The sequence below is a fragment of the Protobothrops mucrosquamatus genome, unplaced genomic scaffold (genome assembly GCF_001527695.2).
Source record: "Protobothrops mucrosquamatus isolate PMUCROS unplaced genomic scaffold, P.Mucros_1.0 scaffold738, whole genome shotgun sequence".
In the NCBI taxonomy this organism is placed as follows: domain Eukaryota; kingdom Metazoa; phylum Chordata; class Lepidosauria; order Squamata; family Viperidae; genus Protobothrops; species Protobothrops mucrosquamatus.
The window spans coordinates 147,537-168,994 of record NW_015387011.1 but is presented as its reverse complement, the minus strand read 5'-3'; the positions used below and the strand labels follow the sequence as shown (position 1 = coordinate 168,994).

Sequence of the window (21,458 nt, the reverse complement as noted above, 5' to 3'; positions counted from 1 at the left end):
GTGGTTTTAATTTTAAAAAATAATTTTAATAATTTAATTTAAAACCAGATTGATTTAGCTAGTTTAGAGTCCCAGGGATTTCTCCATCTCCAGGCCGAAGCTAAAGCAGAAACAAACAAACAAACAAATGGAAGAGGCAGGGAAAATTATAATATGTGATTTTATTATAATTGTCTGTATCCCCGTTTTTTCAGAACGCTAGTCAGAGGAGGGTTGCAAACTGGAGAAATTACAAATTAAGGTTGTCTACAGGCCTGCTTGATGCCATAATGTGTTTTCTTCTCCATCAGTGACAATTTTTGATGGTTGTAGGAAATGTAGAATCGTAGCTTAGGACCACTAGATGCTTGACGTCCCAAAGAAATATGGTCATACATATGAGACCCTTTAAAATAAACTCACAAAGCCACTTTAACAACAATTGCATGTTATTTTTCCATTACTTTTTGGAAAGGGCAACAGAAGGATCCTATCTTTATTGCAACACTAGACAATCCATGACTTTCTGGTCATCCCTTCAGAGATAATTCTTTACCAGATTCCTCAATCACTTGAACAATGGCAGAGCAAAAATAATGTGCTACCTTCACTGAAAAGTTGGGATACATTCACAGATGTATCTGCCTTGAAAATAGCCCATGGCGAACTGTACAGCACAGTAAAACATCAGCCCAGGAAATGTTTTATGGTAGCTTGTATTATAACAAAAACTGTTTTATGATATTTTTTTTGTCAGAATAACAGAGTTGAGAAGGACCTTGGAGGTCTTCTAATCTAACCTCCTGCTCAAGAAGGAAACTCTATACCATTTCAGACAAATGTCATAAAACCTTTCATAAAATTTGCTAAATTTTAATTCCAGGAGAGTCATGGGTTCTAGATTTTTGGATGCATTTTGTAAGTTAGCCCATTAGAAGTATTTTGGTTCAAAACTTCTTGCCCTATGATGCACTGTTTTGCCCAGTAAAATGTTACAGAAAAGAGAGTTTTAGTAGTATATATAGATTGTCTTGAGAGGACTTCCTTTCCAAATTGGGGTGGCATGCTAATAATCCTTTTCATTCTGTGGTTTATTTCAGTTTCCTCTAAAATGCTCTCATATATTTTGACATGTTTTGGCTGATATAGATCACTTTTGATAATTTAGCCAGGCCAAATCAGCTTACTTCCCCCACTTCCTTCTGGCTCCAACCTCCTGGGACTATAGCTCCTAGAATTACCAATTGGTATTCTGGGAATTTTAGTCTGAAACATCTGGAAGTTGCCAGAATTGGGAAAGTGGCTGTAGCTCTCTATTTAATTCTCCTATTGCTGACCTCCTTCTTAAAGTTCATTGTCATTGCTCAGGTGGATTCCTTATGGATTCTCAGAAGCACGATTCACATCTCTTGCTGCTGTCAGCCCTGACTTAATTGTGCTGTCAATCCAACCATGAGCATTGGCCGTATACTCCCCTGCAAAGTAGATTCTGCCTACCGGTGCAGTGAGCGCTTCACTAAAATGTTGAAACTGGTAGGGAGTGAAAGTGGTTATACCACCCATAGCATACTTATCCAGGCTCCATTTTTGAATCATTGAGGGATAACAGAAGGCCTGGATATCTTTCTTGGGCAGCTGATGGATCAATGAAAGGTCATTCATGACAATATCAGCACAGCTCTTGAAATCAAGAGCTTGAAAGAAATTGGCATCATCACCAATGCCATAGGCTATAATAACCCCAACTCCACTAGTAAAGTTATGGTTAGGGTAGTAAATGAATCGGGATGGAAGATCAGTTGTGGACTTCCCACCATGAATGCCATCATCCTCCCAAAATTTCTTAGTGCAAGTGAGGAAGATCTTGGTGCCACTTCTGTAGTGGACAGACCGCAAAGCATGCGCTTTCTTTGGCGGAAGGGGTGGTCTAAAAGTGATGCGACGGGCAGCCCTTGACGTAGTGCATACAATGACATAATCAGCTGTCACAAGTGACGTGTCCTTTGCTCGGTTTTGATATGTCACTGTGACTTTCTTGGCATTCTGCTGTATCTTGATTACTCGGGTATTGAAACGCACCTTTTCCTCAATGGCTCGATACATGGATGTAGGCAACTGATCCATTCCACCAACAATTTCATCAAATCTGGAAGACCAAGTGGGACAGAGGAAGTAAAAACCTGCTCTGCTAAAATTGGATAATGATATTAGTGAATAAGAAGACATTTTGTCACAGGACGATGAAATGAAAACAGTTCTGGAAAGAAGTTGGCAGCAGATTTGATAGAAAGAAAACAACATTCTTTATTCTTATTTTGACTTCGCTCTCTATTATTTATTGTTTTTGCTTATCAGCTTTGTTTGCCACCCATTTCACCATGAGGTGACTCTGGGCGGCTTACAGCATTACAATATCTAGTGATACCATATCAGGGATCTCATCAGGAAGGGCCATTAAACAAAAGATATTACTGCCATAATGCTTTTGTTTAATTCTTAGATAAGCAAATATCTGAAATATGAAATAAGTTTGATTAAGGAATGCTTTTCAAAATTATTGGCAATATCATTTTATCTATACAAATTTATCTCAGGAAAATATACATTGATATAATAATTTGACATTTTTAACATATTTTATGTAAAAATATTTTACGTTTGAAAGAGAAGATGGCATTATCTCAAGTTGTCTACTCAGAAATATCTGCCAAATGTGACTACGTAAATCTGAGATGAGGGAGAATGTAAAAAGGGACATTTATACCTGAGCTGAAATGAACAACTTAGTTCCTATTTAATTGTGCATAGCTTGGATAAGCAAACGCTATACAAGCCTTGATATAGAAACGGACTGTGTGAATATTTGCAATGCTAAGCAAAGTTTGCAAAGTTCTGATACTTTTTTAGAATTAACTGTGAAATACAAAGCGTAATGTGCTTTGTCCCTTGTAGAATGGTTTAACATGAAATGCTATCTTTATAGTCCAGAACGTTAGTCCCAAGGGTTTTTTTTACAGGATGCTTCAAAAAGAATATCTAGCAACTGTGAACCTAATGGTTTAATTAAAGCAGAGGAGATGTTACATAGAGAACAAGTCCGCACAAATGGCAATCTTCATATGCCATTTCTAACTGATATAAAAATTAATATCCAGCGATAATGTTACCATTATTGATAACTGGCATTTCTTGCAACTGCAATATTATGTTAGATTTGGTTTCAACTGCCAGCTTGTGGTTTGGGTTAACAGATACCCAACCTAGCCATGCCAGATTTCTTAGCTGCTGCCAGGACTTTAGTTGGCAGCAAAGAGTTAAGGGTTTGTGTGCATTCCCACACCAATGAGGGGAGGATTTGACTGTTTTATGAGCCTGCCCTCTTGCAGATTTTTATCTCCAGACTCTTGCAGATTCCCATGGATCCTTCAATGGATAAACAAGGGATTTCATCTTTAAAATGGGACAATGATGAGGAAGTCATTTAATCCAAGTGATACAGGTTTGCTTACCTTTTTTCATAAGCGAAGATATCATCATGTTTCATGCTCTCAGTAAAAGACATATAAAAGCCAGAATCTTCATTCAATAAGTCTCCAATCATATCTACAGCTCCAGGACTCAGCTTTCCTTCTTTAATTAGATATTCCTGTTTTGGGGAGAGAAATTCTGAAATTCGTCTCCAATATATTGTCCAAGAACATCCTTTCAGAGCAAGGAGCTTGATTTCAGATTGTAACCGGTGGGCTGCAAATAGGACAAATTCTTCTAATTCTGAGGAGGTGTTGAGTTAGGGGTTTAAGCACAAAGCAGAATCATTCTGTTATTGTTCCACTGAATGACCTCCAGGGGAATAATCTGTCTTTTAAATAACTTCCATTTTGTTGAAAGCAATATACAGGTAGTCCTCAACTGGCAACCACAACTGAACCCAAATTTTCTGTTGCTAAGCGAGTCAATTGTTAGGTGAGTTTTGCCCCATTTTACGACCTTTCTTGCCACAGTTGTTAAATGAATCACTGCAGTTGTTAAATGGAATCTGGCTTCCCCATTGACTGATTGTCAGAAGGTCACAAAAGGTGATTACATGACCCTGGGACACTGCAAAGGTCATAAATATGAGTCAATTACCATGTGTCAGAATTTTCATCACATGACCACAGAGATGCTACGGTCGTAAGTGTGAAAAACAGTCATAAATAACTTTTTTCACTGCTGTTGTAACTTCGAACGGTCACTAAGTGAACTCTTGTAAGTTGAGGACTACTTGTACATGATTTTCAATAAAAGGGATAAAGCTTGAGATGATATGAGCAATGCCTGGGGAAATCTCAAGCAAGGTTATAATAGGAAGGGATTCTATATTTTAAAGTTTGTCGTTGTGCATCCATGAATATGCCTGCATTTCAGTGCTTTAACTTTGCACATATACATTTAATTTAATGATACACTTATAAAAGTGTACATGCCTATTAAGATCTACCCACAGGAAAGAAAGCGATTGGCAATTCTGACCCAGAATTTGGGAGGGCAAAGCAGAAGGAGAGTTGTCCAGTCAGACAACATGGTAGCTTGCTGTTTGAACTAATTGCATTCCATCTCGTTCATTAAATATAATATGGCCATCCTCTCCGTTAGACCAAATTCTTTACAGACTGTAGTCCAAGTGTCTCAGTCCAGACAGAATGCTTGTTAGCCAGCTTAGAGTTAAGTCAGCATGAGCACAGAATAGGATGAAGTTAAGCATGTAGTGCAATCTGTCCTAAGAAGAAAATCTGGTACTTCTGTGATGCCCTTAATGACTTTTTTGTTGTGCTTTCCTATATTTGTCATCAACAGTCAGGCTTTATGGCAAACATGTTGCAATCAGTCCAATTAGTATTCAGATTGATTTGGGGAATGTCAAGTTCTTACTCACCACTTGAAGAACTAAGTTAAAATAGGCCAAACAGGCAGTATCTCTGACTGTTATCTGAGTCGGGTCTGGATACTGTTTAAAAAGGCCATTGCACAGCTTTAGGGGGGGGCACAGTCAATTGCCATGAATCCTGCATGACGAGGAGGCCCCTCCAACCTGTGTTTTACTGTGTTGCATGTGCAAATAAAAACCTCATTAAAAACAGGTGGATCTTCAATGTCACCATTGTCATTGACTGCCATCTTGCTCTTTGGATCACAGCTCATTTTAGTATTTGAAACTCTCAAATGGTTCAGTAATTGGTCTCATATTCTAATAATACCCTAAGAAGAATATTATAATATGCCTTAAATATTACTCCACCCCACCCCACCCCGCCACAAACTGTACTGTTTGGAGACATGGTTTCAAGGCACAGTCCAAATACCTTGGTTGAGTAGGTGTCATATTTATTTAGTATGTAGCTGCAGTTAGTCCTTTTTAATTCTTTTTCAACCTGAGAATGATTTGGAAAAGATAAAGGAGACATAGGAGAAAGGAAAAGCAAGTATTTGTCGTTAAAAAGGTATTACATCAAACAAAAGAAAAAAGACACACATAAAAAGGACAAATGCAGAATCAATATTGATAGAGTATTATACTGTATAGATTAGAACTAGGTTTATGACAAATGGGAAAAATATTAAAGTCACTATGGTATAATAAAACTATAGCACTATATTGAAACTATGGCACTCCCACACATACAATATGAAGTATGGATCCAATATGAAGATAACAGCTTTGTCATAATAAAAAAGGAACAGCTAGAGATTGCACACAAAACAATCAACAACATATTCCAAGGAATAAAATTCACACAGGGAAAAACAACAACAACATGTTACCCTTCCTGGATATCCTCAACCGCACAGGAAATGATGACAAATTCGAAACGCAGGTCTATTGAAAAACAACCTACACTAAACAAGTGATCCATTATTGCAATAAGCAAGTGATTCCTACAAGAGAAGCTGTGTAAGAACACTATTTAGATTAGCACAAACACACTGCAACAACCTTGAACATCAGGAAAATGAAATGGATACGTGCACTTTTATCAAAAAGTGCCCGACCACTCAACCCACTACAGCACAACTGACATAAGCTGTGAAAAGGATATGAAAAGGATAACACTACCATAACTCAATAATATCTCAAAAACAACCAAAAGACTATTACAACCACATGACATTGCCATAAGCCAACTAAAGCCCTCCAAAAATCCTAAATAAAACAAAACATCCAGTTATCCAAGAACAAAAGACAGGAGTCATCTACAACTTATATTGTAAGGACTATTACAGCCAATGTATAGGACATGGGTCGGCAACCCGCGGCTCCGGAGCTGCATGCGGCTTTTTGAGCCACCTCCTGTGGCTCTGGAGCCTCCTCCACCATTTTCAGAGAGAGAGAGAGAGAGAGAGACAGAGAGGCACTTGCGCTTCCCTTCTCTCTCTCTCTCTCTCTCTCTCTCTCTCTCTCTCTCACATGCAGATTTTCCCCTTCGCAGAGCTCTTGATTGGCCCTGCAGCTGGGTGCCCTGCCCTCTGGGAGAAGGGTGGCCAGGAAGAGCCTTTCCGGGGCTGGCCCGGTCCGAGGTGCATGTGGCCAGAGAGCCGTGCGGGGAAGCCCCGGGATCCATGCTGGGAGCGGCCCAGCAGAGCCTCCGTTGAGCGGGCCAGCCCTCCCGCAAGCTGCGGCCCTGGTTGGCCAAGCAGCAGCAGAGCCGGAGATGGAGGATGAGTGGGGGGGAAGGAGGGGGCTTACCTGCACCAGGCGGAGGGGCATCCGAGCCGGCCTCGTGTCTCCCCGGGCTGGGCGGCAGGCCTGGCGGGGCCGGCGGCCAGCAGGGGCATCAGTTCCTGCCCCTCCCTGGGCCGGGTGGTAGGCCCGGTGGGGGCAGCGGCCAGCAGGGGCATCGGTTCCTGCCCCTCCCCGGGCCGCTGAGCCAGCCTTGCATCTCCCCGGGCTTGGCGGCAGGCCCGGCGGGCAGCGAGAACTTCGGTTCCTGCCCATCCCCGGGCTGCTGAGCTGGCCTCGCGTCTCCCCGGGCTGGGCGGCAGGTGGCGGGGGCATTGGTTTCTAGTCGTCCCTGGGCCGCTGAGCCGGCCTCGTGTCTCCCTGGGCTGGGCAGCAGGTGGCGGGGGCATTGGTTTCTGGCTGTCCCTGGGCCGCTGAGCCGACCTCGCGTCTCCCTGGGCTGAGCGGCGGCCGGCAGGGGCATTGGTTTCTGGCCGTCCCCAGGCCGCTGAACTGGCCTCGCATCTTCCCGGGCTGGGCGGCAGGCAGCGGGGGCATCAGTTCCTGCCCATACCCGGGCCACTGAGCCGGTAAAATCAACGGACTTGGAGGTGCTGCGGCTGGCTTTTCGAGTCGCCGCGGACCTCCATTGACTTCCATGGGGACTCTTGGCAATGAAGGGGCTGATTGAAATTGCTTCAAGAATTGAGCTGCAGGATGGCTGAGTGGCAGAGACACAGAGAGATGCAAACGGGTCTCCACAGGAGATGCAGCAAGGGCAGGAGACGAGGAGGAGTCAGCTCTGTCTGTGCACAAGCCCCGAAAGCTTTCTTCCTCTCCCTGATCTTGCCTTTCTTGCTGGCCCTCTGATGTAAGCGTCTGCTGGGTTTCCTCAACCTCCCCCCCCCCATTTTATTTTAATCCCACCACTGCCTCCCTCTTTCGCAAAGTTGACATTCCGGGGACTCGGAGCTCGCTTCGCTCCTGGAGTCGCTTGGCAAAGTTTGAAGGAGAGGCCGTCTGCTCTCACCTCCCACGGAGCAGAACTGCTACTTCCTCGCCCTCCCAGCGAAAGAACCACAGAGAGCTGGAAGACATCCTTTTTCCCACTTTCTGTTTCCCATCCTCTCTTTTCCGAGCAGCCCTCCCAGAGCGAGCCAGAAGCCTCAACTCCAGCCTCCCGCAGCAGGCTGAGATAGGCGAGCCCGAGCAGCCGTCTGCTGCCGCCTCGGAAGATTCACCGCAGCAGCTCTTTCTCCCCGTCGGCCTCCTCCTCCGCTCCCTTGGAACCTTTGCGCCAAAAGGCGGAAAGAAGAAAGTCCCAGAGAGGGAGAGCACAGGGTGGGAGGAGAGCAGTCTTTTCCGAAGGGAGGAGAAGCCAGGACGGCAGAGCCGTCCATACCAGAGCTGGATGGGGGGCAGGGCCGGCGCACGTCTCGCCTTAAGCTCCACTCTTTAATCAAGCCCTGTGTTCTGTGCGCATGAGCGCGTGTGCGTATGCACGCACACATTTTGCGGCTCCCAGTTTTTTCTTTTGCGAGGGAAACGGGTCCAAGTGGCTCTTTCACTGTTGCAGGTTGCCGACCCCTGGTATAGGACATATAGTCAGGAGACTAGCAGAGGGCATCCATAAATATCAACTAGCAGACAGAAGACACAACAAAAACCTCTTAATCTCACAACACATAGACCAGGGGTGTCAAACTCACAATGCCATGTGACGTGTTGCAACGTATCACGACTTTTTTTCCATTGCCGGCAATGGGGTGGGCGCGGTTTCGCTATGATGCATCCAGCCCGCAGGCTGGCAGTTTGACACTCCTGACATAGACTGATTCAGTCATTTTTTCGACTGTGAAATTATGAGCATCCTAAACCAAACTAAATCCAAAAATGCTAGGAAATCCCCAGGAGATTGTCATTCTACAAATCAGCTATCATTAGACACATTGACTTAAATCTCATTTACACACCATTCAAATAAAAAAGCTGAAAAGGAAATAAAAAAGAACAGAACATATCCTCTCCAGCAACCAACCTCCAGATAAGCATTAAGGTATTAACAACAGACAAATAATCAGACAATTAATCAAGCAGAAAACATACCCTAATCAAGGATAAAACCACAGTTCCGCCAATACTGGCAGGACACAGTTCTGTATATAAACAGGGAGCAACCACACACTCATTAGAACTGATGATATTACCTAGTCAGGTAATGACGCAAGCAAACAATCAAGCTTAGAAAAGTCTAAAGATTCCACATAGCTATTACAGGTAGTCCCTAGTTAACAATTCCACTGTTTAGTGACCATTTAAACTTACAGTGAAAGTTTGAACGGTCACTAAAATGTAAAGAAGGTTTACAATAGGTCCTTACACTGGCCACAGCATCCTTACAATCACATAATCATGATCTGGGCACTTAGCAACCGGTGCACATTTATGATGGTTGCTGCACATGAGCCAATGCACACAGGTGGGAAATCCAGGCATATTTCATTTTTTTCCCATATTTATATAAACATAGCTCATTAAGGTAACTTGCTTTTCAATGTATCAAACTGAAACCCACTCAGAAAATGGGTTAATTCAGCAAGTGGGTTGAGAGCTGCGCAAATACCACTGATGTCTGCTTGAATAACTTTATTCATGTCGGATCATTTTTAATCTGCTGAGGGTACAAAAAGCAGATTGTATTGGCATTGACCGGTCAACCCTCTTAACTTTTCTCTGTGAGTCTTGGAGATTGGCATGGCCAGCAATTGTAGGAATATTTTGACCAGAAAAGCGAGATGAGTCTAGAAGTTGCCTTTTTAATTTTTCCCAATTGCTCAGGGTGTATTTAGGATACCCTAAGCCTTCAAATGGTAGATGGGGTTGTGTTGTCAAGAGACACCCAAGGCTAATGTTAAAAATCAGGTGGAGTCTGATACCATCATTTCCGACTGACATATTTTATTAAAAGGCATAAATCCATCAGATGCACGGAGTGGCTAAACCAGAGTTTCCCAACCTTTTCAATCTTAAGAGGTGTAGAAATTCCAGCTGCTGAGAGGCCTTAGCTTCTGAAGGCCATTTTCTTTTCACATTCAAAAGCTGATTTTTAGGGATTGCTCTGAAATAAAACGGTTTATTCTTAAGCAAGAGCTCTCCGAACTCTCTTGAGCAAGATTTATTTAAAAAGGACATAGTACTGATACATGCATTCCAGCAAGTGTAGCATTTTTTAAAAATAGGAACCAATTTATCGTTATTTTATTAATAGTAGTTTTATTTATTCTTATATTTATATACTACCTTTATTTTTGTACGGCTCAAGACAGGGTATTTGATGCAACACTCCTATTTTCCCACAACCACCTTGTGAAATGGGATGGGTTGAGAGAGAGGAGCTGGGCCAAAATCAGGAAGACGGACTATTTCTTCCTTGACTTTAGTTTATGCATTTTAAGTGAAATAAATAGCCCAGAATAATTCTTTCCTAGCAATGAACCTAGAGAAACCGAAACAGGACCAGATAAACTTTAGCAAAGAAGAAACAATAACCTGATCAAGGAACTATCAAGGAAAAAAACCTACCATGATTGGTAGGGCTAACTACCATCTATAATCAGCCAACAAACTCCACTCTCCCCTTGCAGTGATCAGGTTACCCAAGCTGATAACAAAACACTTGCAGGAAAGCAATCAAGAATTCAACAATTATCATTTTGTCAAGATGGGAACCCTCCCTGCACATTAAAAAACAGGCAGAACCTCAGTCACCCTATGATGGCCTCCATCTTGACTTTTTTGACCATACCCTGAGGACATCTCTGGATTATAAACTAGTTTTGGAGAATGCTTTTGGAACCTTCTGTCTATATGATTCACTGCTTGAAACAAGCCATAGCGTAAATTTCCTGACTAAAAGTAAATTTTAGGACTTATCTGAACCTTTCTGAGGGACTCTTCAAATAGCTGTCCAGCACTTTTGCCTTCTTCTGAAGGCTTCACAGGATATTTCAAGACGCCAGGGTCTTTCTTGACTTCCCCTACTCTCTTCCTGATGTTTTTGATAAAATGCCAGGCATTGTCATTTTCCTGAGAAAATTCATTCAACTGCAGACCAAACTTTCTGATATATTCCCGGACAATCCTGGGGAGAGGAAAGGAGAAAACAGTGAAAGAAAAAAAATAAATAGAATGGTGTATACTTCTGTGCAGAAGATTATATCTGATTATTGAGAGAATTAAGGTGCAAATGTGAAGGTCAAATAATTATTCTGTCATCATTTCTGGAGTATCACTATCTCACTTTGCTTTACATATAGAAAGAAAAACTGCACACATTTAGCCAGAATTTCCAGTTTCAACACAGCTTTTTCCCTCCATCATAAAAGAAAGAAAGAGCTACCAATTGAGAAGAGAGAAAAAACCAGCACAGAAAAACAGCAACAATTCTCAAATTGCTTGATAAACCCTTACAAACCATTGTCTTATCAAAATGATTTGGGCTTATTTTTCTCACATGAATAGATACTTGGAAGAAAGTTAAGATCAAAGAGAATGATTCCAATCCAAATTAAACTTATTTTATTCCCAATTATTTGCCCTGGCTTCTAGGACACTTTTTTTGACTTCTCACTTGAGCCTACACTCTTGGGATTTCCTAGTAGTCTCCCATCCAAGTACTAAGCAATATCAGGTTGGGCCTGCTTAGCTTTTTTGAAAGCCAAGCTAGATGTTTCCACCTAATTTGTCCTCTTAGTTCTAAAGGAAATTAGCTTAACCAACCCTGTGAATGCTCCAGCAGCGATACTCCATTCCTTATCACGTTTGTCCTGTTCATGTAGTATAAATTGCTGTAAGCTCTGCTGCCAACTTTTAAATAGCAACTGAACCACCCTTACAAATATGTGGAATTTAATGCTGGCTGACATTCCCAGAGTCTAAAATAGCAATGTTGTGGACATACCTCCACGACCCTCCAGTCTTCTTAGTATGCAAGGAGAAGAAATAAGTAAACATGATCATCTCACATCTCACCTGTGTTTCTCAGGTAAACGCATGGGCCCGAGATTGGCATACCAGCCTTCTTTGTCATTTCGATAAGTCCTCACTCGTCCTCCCGCACGTTCACTGGCTTCAAGAACTGTCACCTGAAGGCAAATAGGAAAGTCAGTGCATCATTTTGACAATGGTTTCTTATTAAAACTTCTCTGCTCGGCTGCTTTGTGACTTATTTTGGGGAGACTTCATAGCATTGGCTTTGAGATGTCAGTATTTTATGGTTGTGGCCACTCTTCCCTTCTCTAAGGTTCCTTACCACAAGTTGGCATTTTTCTATGGTAACTGCTCTTCTCAACATTTGTCATCTTTCCCTTCTGACACTCAACTTTCTCATTAGTGTTCCTTGGGGCACCTTCCCCCAATAGAGTCCCAACAGTTCAGATAGCAGAATTGCAATGTTGAAATGTGTTATGCTTGACAATTATTGGAAGTTCTATCACATTGGTTTGCTTCCCACCCTTTTTTTTGTGCAGTGAATATTTTGTGTGAAATAGCATTTGATCTTCAGATGTCTCACCTGAATATGTCTTAGAATCTAAGGAGATCTATTCTTTGCAATCAGGACTTTTTCTTTTCTTTGTCTTCTTTGTTTTAATCTGTTTAAACTTGGTTTAGTAACATTTTCTTTATTTATTGAAAAGTATTCTAAACAGCATGATGACAGTTGCAGTCACTGTGCAATACAAACTGAGTTCCTCCCTCCTGTGAAGTTCATAGCCCACATCAAGATGGACCACTGCAGCCACAAAAAAAGTTCTATGCTAACACCTCAAAAACAGCCATCAGACTCTACACTTTTGCTGTGCTCAGATCACTTTCTGGTCAAAATGTGTTATCCTTGGTATTCTGGATCTCTGCTAGGTAAGATGTCCTATTCCAATGGTGGCGAACCTATGGCACGCATGCCAGAGGCGGCACTCAGAGCTCTCTCTGTGGGCACCCGTGCCATGCCCCAGAGATAGCAACCATCCTCTTCAACCAGCCGCCCGCTAACTCGCTGAGGTCCCACGTGGGCGGATGCATCCCAGCACCCATGTGCTTGCTGGCCTCTGTGTGTGGGGGCCGATGGTGCCAGGCCCCTGCCTCACCCTGCGACAATGGCACCCCCACTCTGCCTCACCTTGCCTCGCCTCATCCCGCAGGACCAGCCTCCTGCCCCACCTGCCAGAGACCACCCTGGATCTCCCCCAACCCTGCCCGGCCCCCACAGGTGTCCCTCCCCAGGAGCAACATCGAGTTGGCCACGCCCACCCATCTGATATGACCACTGTAGCCACGCCCACCCGTAAGACCACACCCACCTGGCGGCCACACACACCCGGCACCCAGCGATACATAAGTGGGTTTTGGGTTGAAGTTTGGGCACTCGGTCTCTAAAAGGTTCGCCATCACTGTCCTATTCGAATGGTCTATGTCAGGGTCTTCAAACGTGGCCCTTTTATGACTTGTGGACTTCAACTCCCAGAATTCCTCAGCCAGGCATGCTAGCTGAGGAATTCTGGGAGTTGAAGTCCACAAGTCATAAAAGGGCCAAGTTTGAAGACCCCTGGCCTATGTCCATTTCAGTGTCCAAGAGATCCACAGGGTTTCCAGAGGATGCTTGGGAATTTTCCTGACAATCTGTTGGACAGCTTGGTCTTGCACCTTGTGAATTCCTGGAGATTGCAGGGCAATGGATAAGATTGCCCCTCCAATCGCTGTCTAGTTTCTAAGGCCAAGCAACACTTTGGTTTCCCAGGTTCCTTTAGGGATGAAGCAACTGAAGACACTTAGAGCATAAATAGCACAAATCTAAACAAATCTAAAAGTGGAGATGACTGAGTGCTTTTGGACCCGCACTTGACTTGGCTATATGCGATGACTTTTGCATTGCCTACCACCTTCACATTGTGAGGAAGGATGTTTAAAAGGAGGAAGAGATTAGTTGCATAGGATCCTAGAGGAAATGGATTATCTAGCTCCCTTTCAGATGGGGTCCAGGCTCAGGCTTGTGACAAAAACAGACGGGATTGCTCTAAAGTATAATCTCTGGGGCCTGGGAGAGGAGAATGCAGCTCTCATAATCCTGGTAGACATTTCATTGGCTTTCAGTGCCTTCATCTTATCCTTCTGGATTACCCAAGAGTTGGGAGTAAGAGGCACCATTCTAAAGTGATTATGCTCCTACTTAAGTAGATGGTCTCAGTTAGTAGCCATAAAGGGTAAACAATTTCTGGTTATATCAATATGTGATGCCCTAGGGATCTCCTCTCTTATTTAAGATCATCTCTCTTTGGGATGAGGGGTCACCAATAAGCAGATGGCACTTAATTATCTATCACCATCCTAGGCTAAGCTGAAGATGCTGTCAAAATAATCAACTAATGTTTGGAGGTTGGATGGGGAGAAAGGAAAATGGCTCTGTAGAGGAGTGTGTTTTTGCCCACTTTGTTCTATGGAAATGAGAGCAGGCTATGTCAGGAGAGATACAAAAGTTAAATGAAGCAGGAGAGAGAAAGAGAGAGAGGGAGGGAGGGAGGGAGAGAGAGGGAGGAAGAGACAGAGAGAGAGAGAGACAGAGAGGGGGAGAGAGAGAGGGAGGGAGACAGAGAGACAGAGAGAGAGAAAGAGAGAGACAGAGAGAGAGAGACAGAGAGACAGAGAGAGACAGAGACAGAGACAGAGACAGACAGACAGACAGACAGACAGACAGACAGACAGACAGACAGACAGACAGACAGACAGAGAATATGGGTGGATTTGGTCAAGATAAATGACTGATGGAAGCCTATGGATTGTATTTGAAAGGGAATGACTGGAATGGAAGAAGTCTTTTGAGATGGTTTGATCATGTAGAAAGAATGAATGAGGACTAAGTCTCAAAACCAGTATTTGAATGAAGAGTGAAAGGGTTGAAAGGGAAGATGAGTGTGGGAAAATTATGGTTAAGTGGAGTTGGAAAGGTCCTCAAAAGGAGAACTTGAAAAGTTCAGATAACAGAAAGTACGTAGGAAGCAGCATATGGACAGGATGAAAATAAAAACATAAGGAAATAAGGCAGGGAGAGGTACAGTGAACCAGATTGGAATAAACTAGATTTACCTAAATTACTTTTTCCTTTCTGATATCTTGATTTCCTTGGTTTAATAATAATAATAATAATAATAATAATAATAATAATAATAATAATAATAATAATAATAATAATAATAATAATAATAATAATAATAATAATAATAATAAAGTTGGAAGGGACCTCAGAGGTCATCTAGTCCAACCTCCTGCTCAGGCAGGAAACCCTATACCATTTCGGACAGATGGCACATCCCACAAAAATGCGTGCCATTCAGATTGTAAATCATGACCGTCTAGAGTTAATAGCCTTCTGTCTTTTAAATTTATCCAATCCCGCACCCAGGTGAATATTGCAGCTTGGTAGTACAGCTCCCAGTCAGGTAGTCCGAATCCCCCTCTCTCTTTGGCTTCTTGTAGTAGTTTTAATTTAATTCTAGGTTTCTTCCCCTGTCAAATAAATTTCAATATTATTTTATTCAAATTTATAAAATATTTTTTCTCTAATTTTATAGGGACATTCTGAAATAAAAAAGTAATTTAGGTAAAATGTTCATCTTTACTGCTGCAATTCTTCCCATGAAGGAGAGTTGCAAATTTTTCCATCTTTCTAAGTCTTTTTTTATCTGATTGTTTAAATTAACATAGTCTGTATCTATGTCCTCTATCACTTCTGCTGGGGCATTCACCTAATATATACTACACAAGTGAGGATCTGCTTTTCAAATTAGATTAGTATCTCTGTCCAGAATACATTTTTTTAATGGGTGGATGCTGTCCGATTCCTAGGAACTTGTACCCCAAGGAAGTATCTGTGAAGGCAGGTGAGGGTAAGGGTTAGAAATTCTGCTAGCTACAAGAATGGAATGGAGGGAGCAAATGCCAAGGCTTGCTCAGCCTATACAATGTCATCTACATATTCTCTCCATTGAGGTGCTCATCAGTGGGACTGGGGGCAAAAAAGTCAAGATGGCATCTATGACTGTGCAGTGAAAATCTGTCCTTTTCTATTTGCATCACAATGGACATAAAAAGGATGGGGCTTCAACTGCATGATTGTAGGTGCCAACTTGACTTTTCGCTAAATGGTGCTATTGTTGTCCAAGCAAATTGTTGATTGACAAAAATCAGTGGCTTACCTGATGTCCAGCCCCTGCAAGAACATAGGCTGCACTAAGCCCAGACATTCCTGCACCTACAATCACAACATGTTTTGGGTTTGATGTCGCTTTCAGACCATTTCTGGCAATCTCTAGAAATTCTTCATAGTCAGTTTCTCGGAAGCATTCCTCTAGGGGGTTTTTGTTATCTGCACAGCTTCCCAAGGCAGCCAAGAACAGCAGTGAGAACATAACTGGATAAAACACATACAAAAATGGAATATGTATAAGGATGGCATTTTCCTGTTTTTTCTTATTCTGGATTTTTTGCCTCTGGTTCTGTTCATTTGTTCCATTCTTTTATACGTGTCATTGAACCACCTTCTAACCAGAGTTCCTGAGGCCTCCTATACTACATCTAAACTGCAATAAAATGACCAAAAATGGACACAAAGTCTTTCCTTCTGCTTCTCTGGTCACACAAAGGATCTCATCACAAATAAGTCCTCTTCAACCCAAGCTTAACTTCTTTTGATTTCAACGTCCATCTTCTTTTCTTGGCAGCAGTGTGAAAGGGGTTGCTACTTGGAAAGGGTTTTGCTTTCCCAAACATTGTGTTGATCCCAAAAGAAAATTCGGACTTAACAAAAATCAATAATTATAGGCCAATATCGCTTTTAAATTCAGATTACAAAATATTTATGGCAATAATTGCGGAAAGGCTAAAAAGATACCTAAACAAATTTATACACGTAGATCAAAATGGTTTCCTACCACGAAGGCAAATTCGAAACAATATGAGGACGGTTTTGAATATTTTGGAGTACTATGAGATCCACAGTGAAAAACAAGCAGCTCTGATGTTTTTGGATGCACAAAAAGCCTTTGACAATGTAAATTGGAATTTTATGTTGAGGCAGTTAAGCTATATGGACTTTGGCAGAAATTTTATAAACATATTCAGAGCTATGTACGATAAACAAGAGGCGAGAGTTATAATTAATGCTGTTAATGTTTATACTAACTCTCGAAGTACTGACTAGAGAAAGCCAAATTAGAGGCTTAAATATTAAGAAAGAAACCTACAAACTGCAAGCATTTGCGGATGACCTCGTATTTATCTTAGAGGAATCGCTACATTCGGGTACAAGACTTATGGAAATATTAGAAGAATATGGAGAGGTAGCTGGACTGAAAATCAACAAAGATAAAACGAAAATGATAGTTAAAAATATGACTAGTACACAGAAAAATGACCTGGTGGAGAAAGTACATATCCAAATAGTGAAGAAAGTTAAATACTTGGGAATACAGCTAACAGAAAGGTGTATTACAATTAAAGAAGATAACTATGTTAATTTAAACAATCAGATAAAGAAAGATTTAGAAAGATGGAAAAATTTGTAACTCTCCTTCATGGGAAGAATTGCAGCAGTAAAGATGAACATTTTACCTAAATTACTTTTTTTATTTCAGAATGTCCCCATAAAATTAGAGAAAAAATATTTTATAAATTTGAATAAAATAATATTGAAATTTATTTGACAGGGGAAGAAACCTAGAATTAAATTAAAACTACTACAAGAAGCCAAAGAGAGAGGGGGATTCAGACTACCTGACTGGGAGCTGTACTACCAAGCTGCAATATTCACCTGGGTGCGGGATTGGATAAATTTAAAGACAGAAGGCTATTAACTCTAGACGGTCATGATTTACAATCTGGATGGCACGCATTTTTGTGGGATGAGAGATATAACATTCATCAATACTTCCAGAGACACCATATCAGAGCAGCATTACTTAATGTGTGGATTAAAGTTAAACAACAGAACTATATAGAAACACTGGTATGGCTCTCAACACTGGAAGCGCTAGTGCATCCAAATTTCACAAACTTGGGAAAAGTAGTTATGTACAGAGATATTCTAAATGAACAAGGGGAACTTAAATCTAGACAAGAATTAAAAGAAAATGGGGTACAATTGGAATGGTGGGTGTACCTTCAAATTCAGTCACGTTATAAGAAAGACAAAAAGGAATGGGGTATATGGAGGGATCTGACAACACTAGATAAAATATTATTAGGAACGGAGGAGAAAGCAATCAAAAGAACATATAAATATTTATTGGAATATAAAATGGAAGAGGAGCAGGTAAAAGAAGTGATGATAACATGGGCCCCAAATTTCGGATATAATATCGATTTAGACAAATGGCAAATGTTATGGGAAAGAAATAGAAAGTTAACCTTGGCCACCTCATAATAAAGAGAATTTGTACAAAATGTTTTACAGGTGGCACTTCTCCCCAACAAGACTGGCAAAGATGAGAAAAGGTATGTCACCACAGTGTTGGAAGTGCAAGAAAGTGTTAGGGACTTATTATCATATGTGGTGGACTTGTTTCAAAGCCAAATAATTTTGGCGGCTAATAAAGACTTGGTTGGAGGAAATGTTGGGACTGAAGATAGATCCCAGACCAGAACTGTTTTTATTGGGAATGATAGATGGGAAGTTTAACAAAGGAGAGACATATCTAGTGTTGCATATTATAACAGCAGCAAGGTTGGTCTCTGCCCAGAACTGGAAAAACGGAAATTCCCTGGTGGAGAGTGAACTAATTAAAAAAAAATTGATATGTGCAGAGATGGATAGACTAACATTAGAAATTAAAGACAAGGATGAAACAGAGTATTATGAAGTTTGGGATAAGATGTACTATTGGTTAGACTCGAGGAGAAAAAGTCAGAACAAAAAAAGCTCGTCTAGAAGAGAGAAAGTGTAGATTTTCAACCTCAAAGTGAGCGTAAGATAGAGATCAGAAAGAATATGAAATAAGAATGGAAATGGAAGTTATGTTGTAAATAGACGTAAATATGTATGTAAATATATAAATATGTAAATAGTATAAAATGCAATATGTAAATGGTATAAAAGATCAATGAATAGGGAGATATATGGTATATGGTATAGTATGTATGGCAAAATAACAGCCAGAAAAGTCACAGTGTGTTCAACCTGTTTTTAAATGTTTACTCAGTAAAAAAAAATATTAAAAAATTAAAAAAAGAAATAATAATAATAATAATAATAGTAAAGTTGGAAGGGACCTTGGAGGTCATCTAGTCCAATCCCCTGCTCAGAAAGAAAGAAAGGGTTTTGCCTCCCAATCCCAAGCATTTTCTTGGTGGACTCTTATTCAAATTCTTACTTGCTTACTTTTTTTAGATAATCCTTCCAAGTAGCTGTTATAATACTTGTAATGAAATTAATCTGACCTGAAAATTATACTCAAGTAAATGTTAGTGCTTCACAGAATATGCTTCCTTATGTGAACAACTCCTCTGTCATCTTTTGGGGGCTTTACTGGCAGACAGAAGAGACAATAAGAAAAAACGTGCTTCCAAATTATTTCCCTTTGTGTTCAGACATAATATTTTGTTAATAATTGAGTTACAGAAACAAAATCCATGAGACGCTGTAGGACCAGACATTTCCCGTCATCCTTATGGAGGAAGGAACCAGGTTAAGGAAGGTTGGCATGGATGTTACAGCAGTGTTAAAGAATAATGCAGAAAAAAGTACAACTCCAATTATATAGATCTATGTCAGGTTTCTGCCACCTAGTACCTTCAGGATGGGTTGGATGGGGTAGAATCAAGATCACGTGAAATGTTAATATCACTTTATAATGCCTTGGAATATTGCATCCAGTTTTGGTTGCTATGATATAAGAAAGATATTGAGACTCTAGAAAGAGTGTAGAAAAGAGCAGCAAAGAGGATTAGGGGACTGGAGGCCAAAATACAGTATATGATGAACGGTTGCAGAAATTAGATATGTCTAGTTTAGTGAAAAGAAGGAATAAGGGTGACATGATAGCAGTGTTCCAATGCCTAAAGAGCTGTCACAAAGAAGAGGGGGGTCAACATATTCTCCAAAGCATCTGACCGTAGAACAAGAAGCTAATCAAGAAGAGAGCCAACCTAGAACTAAGAAGACATTTCCTGACAGAACAATTAACAACTTGCCTCCAAAAGTTGTGTGTGCTCCCAACGTTGGAGGTTTTTAAGAAGAGATTGGGCAATCATTTGTCTTGAAATGTCATAGGGTTTCCTGCTTGAACTGGGGGTTGGAATAGAAGACCTCTAAGGTCCCTTCCAACTCTATTATTATGTTATATCTGGAGATTTTCTGATTGGCTAGGTCTCACGGTGTTGTGCCATCTAATGTATAATACTTGATTGTTGATTGGTGGGAGAATCCTGATTCCCAGATTTCTGCAAAGATTACAGCATTCAAAGTATCCTTCTACTCAAATATTTCTCACCAAGTGGATATTTGTCTAGTCTGACGCTCTTCCAACACTGTCATTCAAACTGCCTATGCACTGACATTAATTGATTGTACACAATTTTCTACCTCTATGCTACCTTTTAAAGGGTTGGTAGCCAAACCTGTACATGATATGCCGCTTTTTTCTTCATAGATCTAGCCAAAGGCATTATTATACAGGCAGTTGTATTTTCAGTTCCTTTCCTAACAAATCCCATACTTGCAGTTCACCTGGGCTGGTATTTTCATTGAGCTGTTCATCAAAACTTTCCTTACCCTGAACACTTGCTGACATCTCTCAGAAAAGATTCAAAAGCATCTGGATTTGATGTGGTCCCTCAGACCACATTTATTTAAAGCACTGAAATGCATGGCTGTCATATCAGACAGAGCTGAGACTCTGGGAGATGTACAAAAAGCATCAAGTGGCAAACAAAAAAGAAAACAACACACAACATCAAAAGCTAATGAAACAATTACATGTTGATTAGAATTGAAATATATTACAGATAGTCCTTGTCAAAGTTATGATAAACCGTGAAAAAGGGATTTATGACTTGGATTCCATACTCAGCGTGTGGTCCTCAATAGAATTGCATCTACATGGAGGGAAGTGTGTAGTGGGGTGCCCCAAGGCTCTGTTCTGGGCCCAGTGCTCTTCAACATCTTCATCAACAATTTGGACGAAGGGATAGATGGGGAACTCATCAAATTTGCAGATGACACCAAGCTGGCAGGAATAGCCAACACTCCAGAAGACAGGCTTAAGATACAGGAAGACCTGGACAGACTTTAACACTGGGCGCTATCTAACAAAATGAAATTCAGTGGTGAAAAAAGTAAGGTTCTACATTTAGGCAAGAAAAACCAAATGTACAGGTATAGTATAGGGGTACCTTGCTCAATAGTAGTAACTGTGAGAGGGATCTTGGAGTCCTAGTGGACAATCACTTAAATATGAGCCAGCAGTGTGCTGCAGCTGCCAAAAAAGCCAACACAGAGGGATAGAATCAAGATCACGTGAAGTGTTAAAACCACTTTACAATGCCTTGGTAAGGCCACACTTGGAATACTGCATCCAGTTTTGGTCACCATGGTGTAAAAAAGATGCTGAGACTCTAGAAAGAGTACAGAGAAGAGCAACAAAGATGATTAGGGGACTGGAGGCTAAAACATATAAGGAACAGTTGCTGGAATTGGGTATGTCTAGTTTAATGAAGAGAAGGACGAGGGGGGACATGA

General features: G+C 41.1%; 1 protein-coding gene across 2 annotated transcripts in view; it reads right to left on the bottom strand.

Annotated features, from left to right (window-relative positions):
- Positions 1–899: 899 nt before the first annotated feature.
- Positions 900–21,458, bottom strand: part of LOC107289616 (L-amino-acid oxidase) — a 26,797-nt gene continuing 6,238 nt past the window's right edge. Inside the window, exons 2-7 of one of the 2 annotated variants that reach the window (XM_015818406.2) lie at positions 15,922–16,136; positions 11,708–11,820; positions 10,616–10,817; positions 5,322–5,390; positions 3,489–3,625; positions 900–2,125 (exon numbers count right to left, since the gene is read on the bottom strand). In XM_015818406.2, coding sequence (XP_015673892.1) covers positions 1,357–2,125; positions 3,489–3,625; positions 5,322–5,390; positions 10,616–10,817; positions 11,708–11,820; positions 15,922–16,136 — 1,505 coding nt within the window. In that variant the 3' untranslated portion in view covers positions 900–1,356. The remainder of the gene's footprint in view (positions 2,126–3,488; positions 3,626–5,321; positions 5,391–10,615; positions 10,818–11,707; positions 11,821–15,921; positions 16,137–21,458) is intronic. The other variant, XM_015818407.1, reaches the window with a different exon arrangement.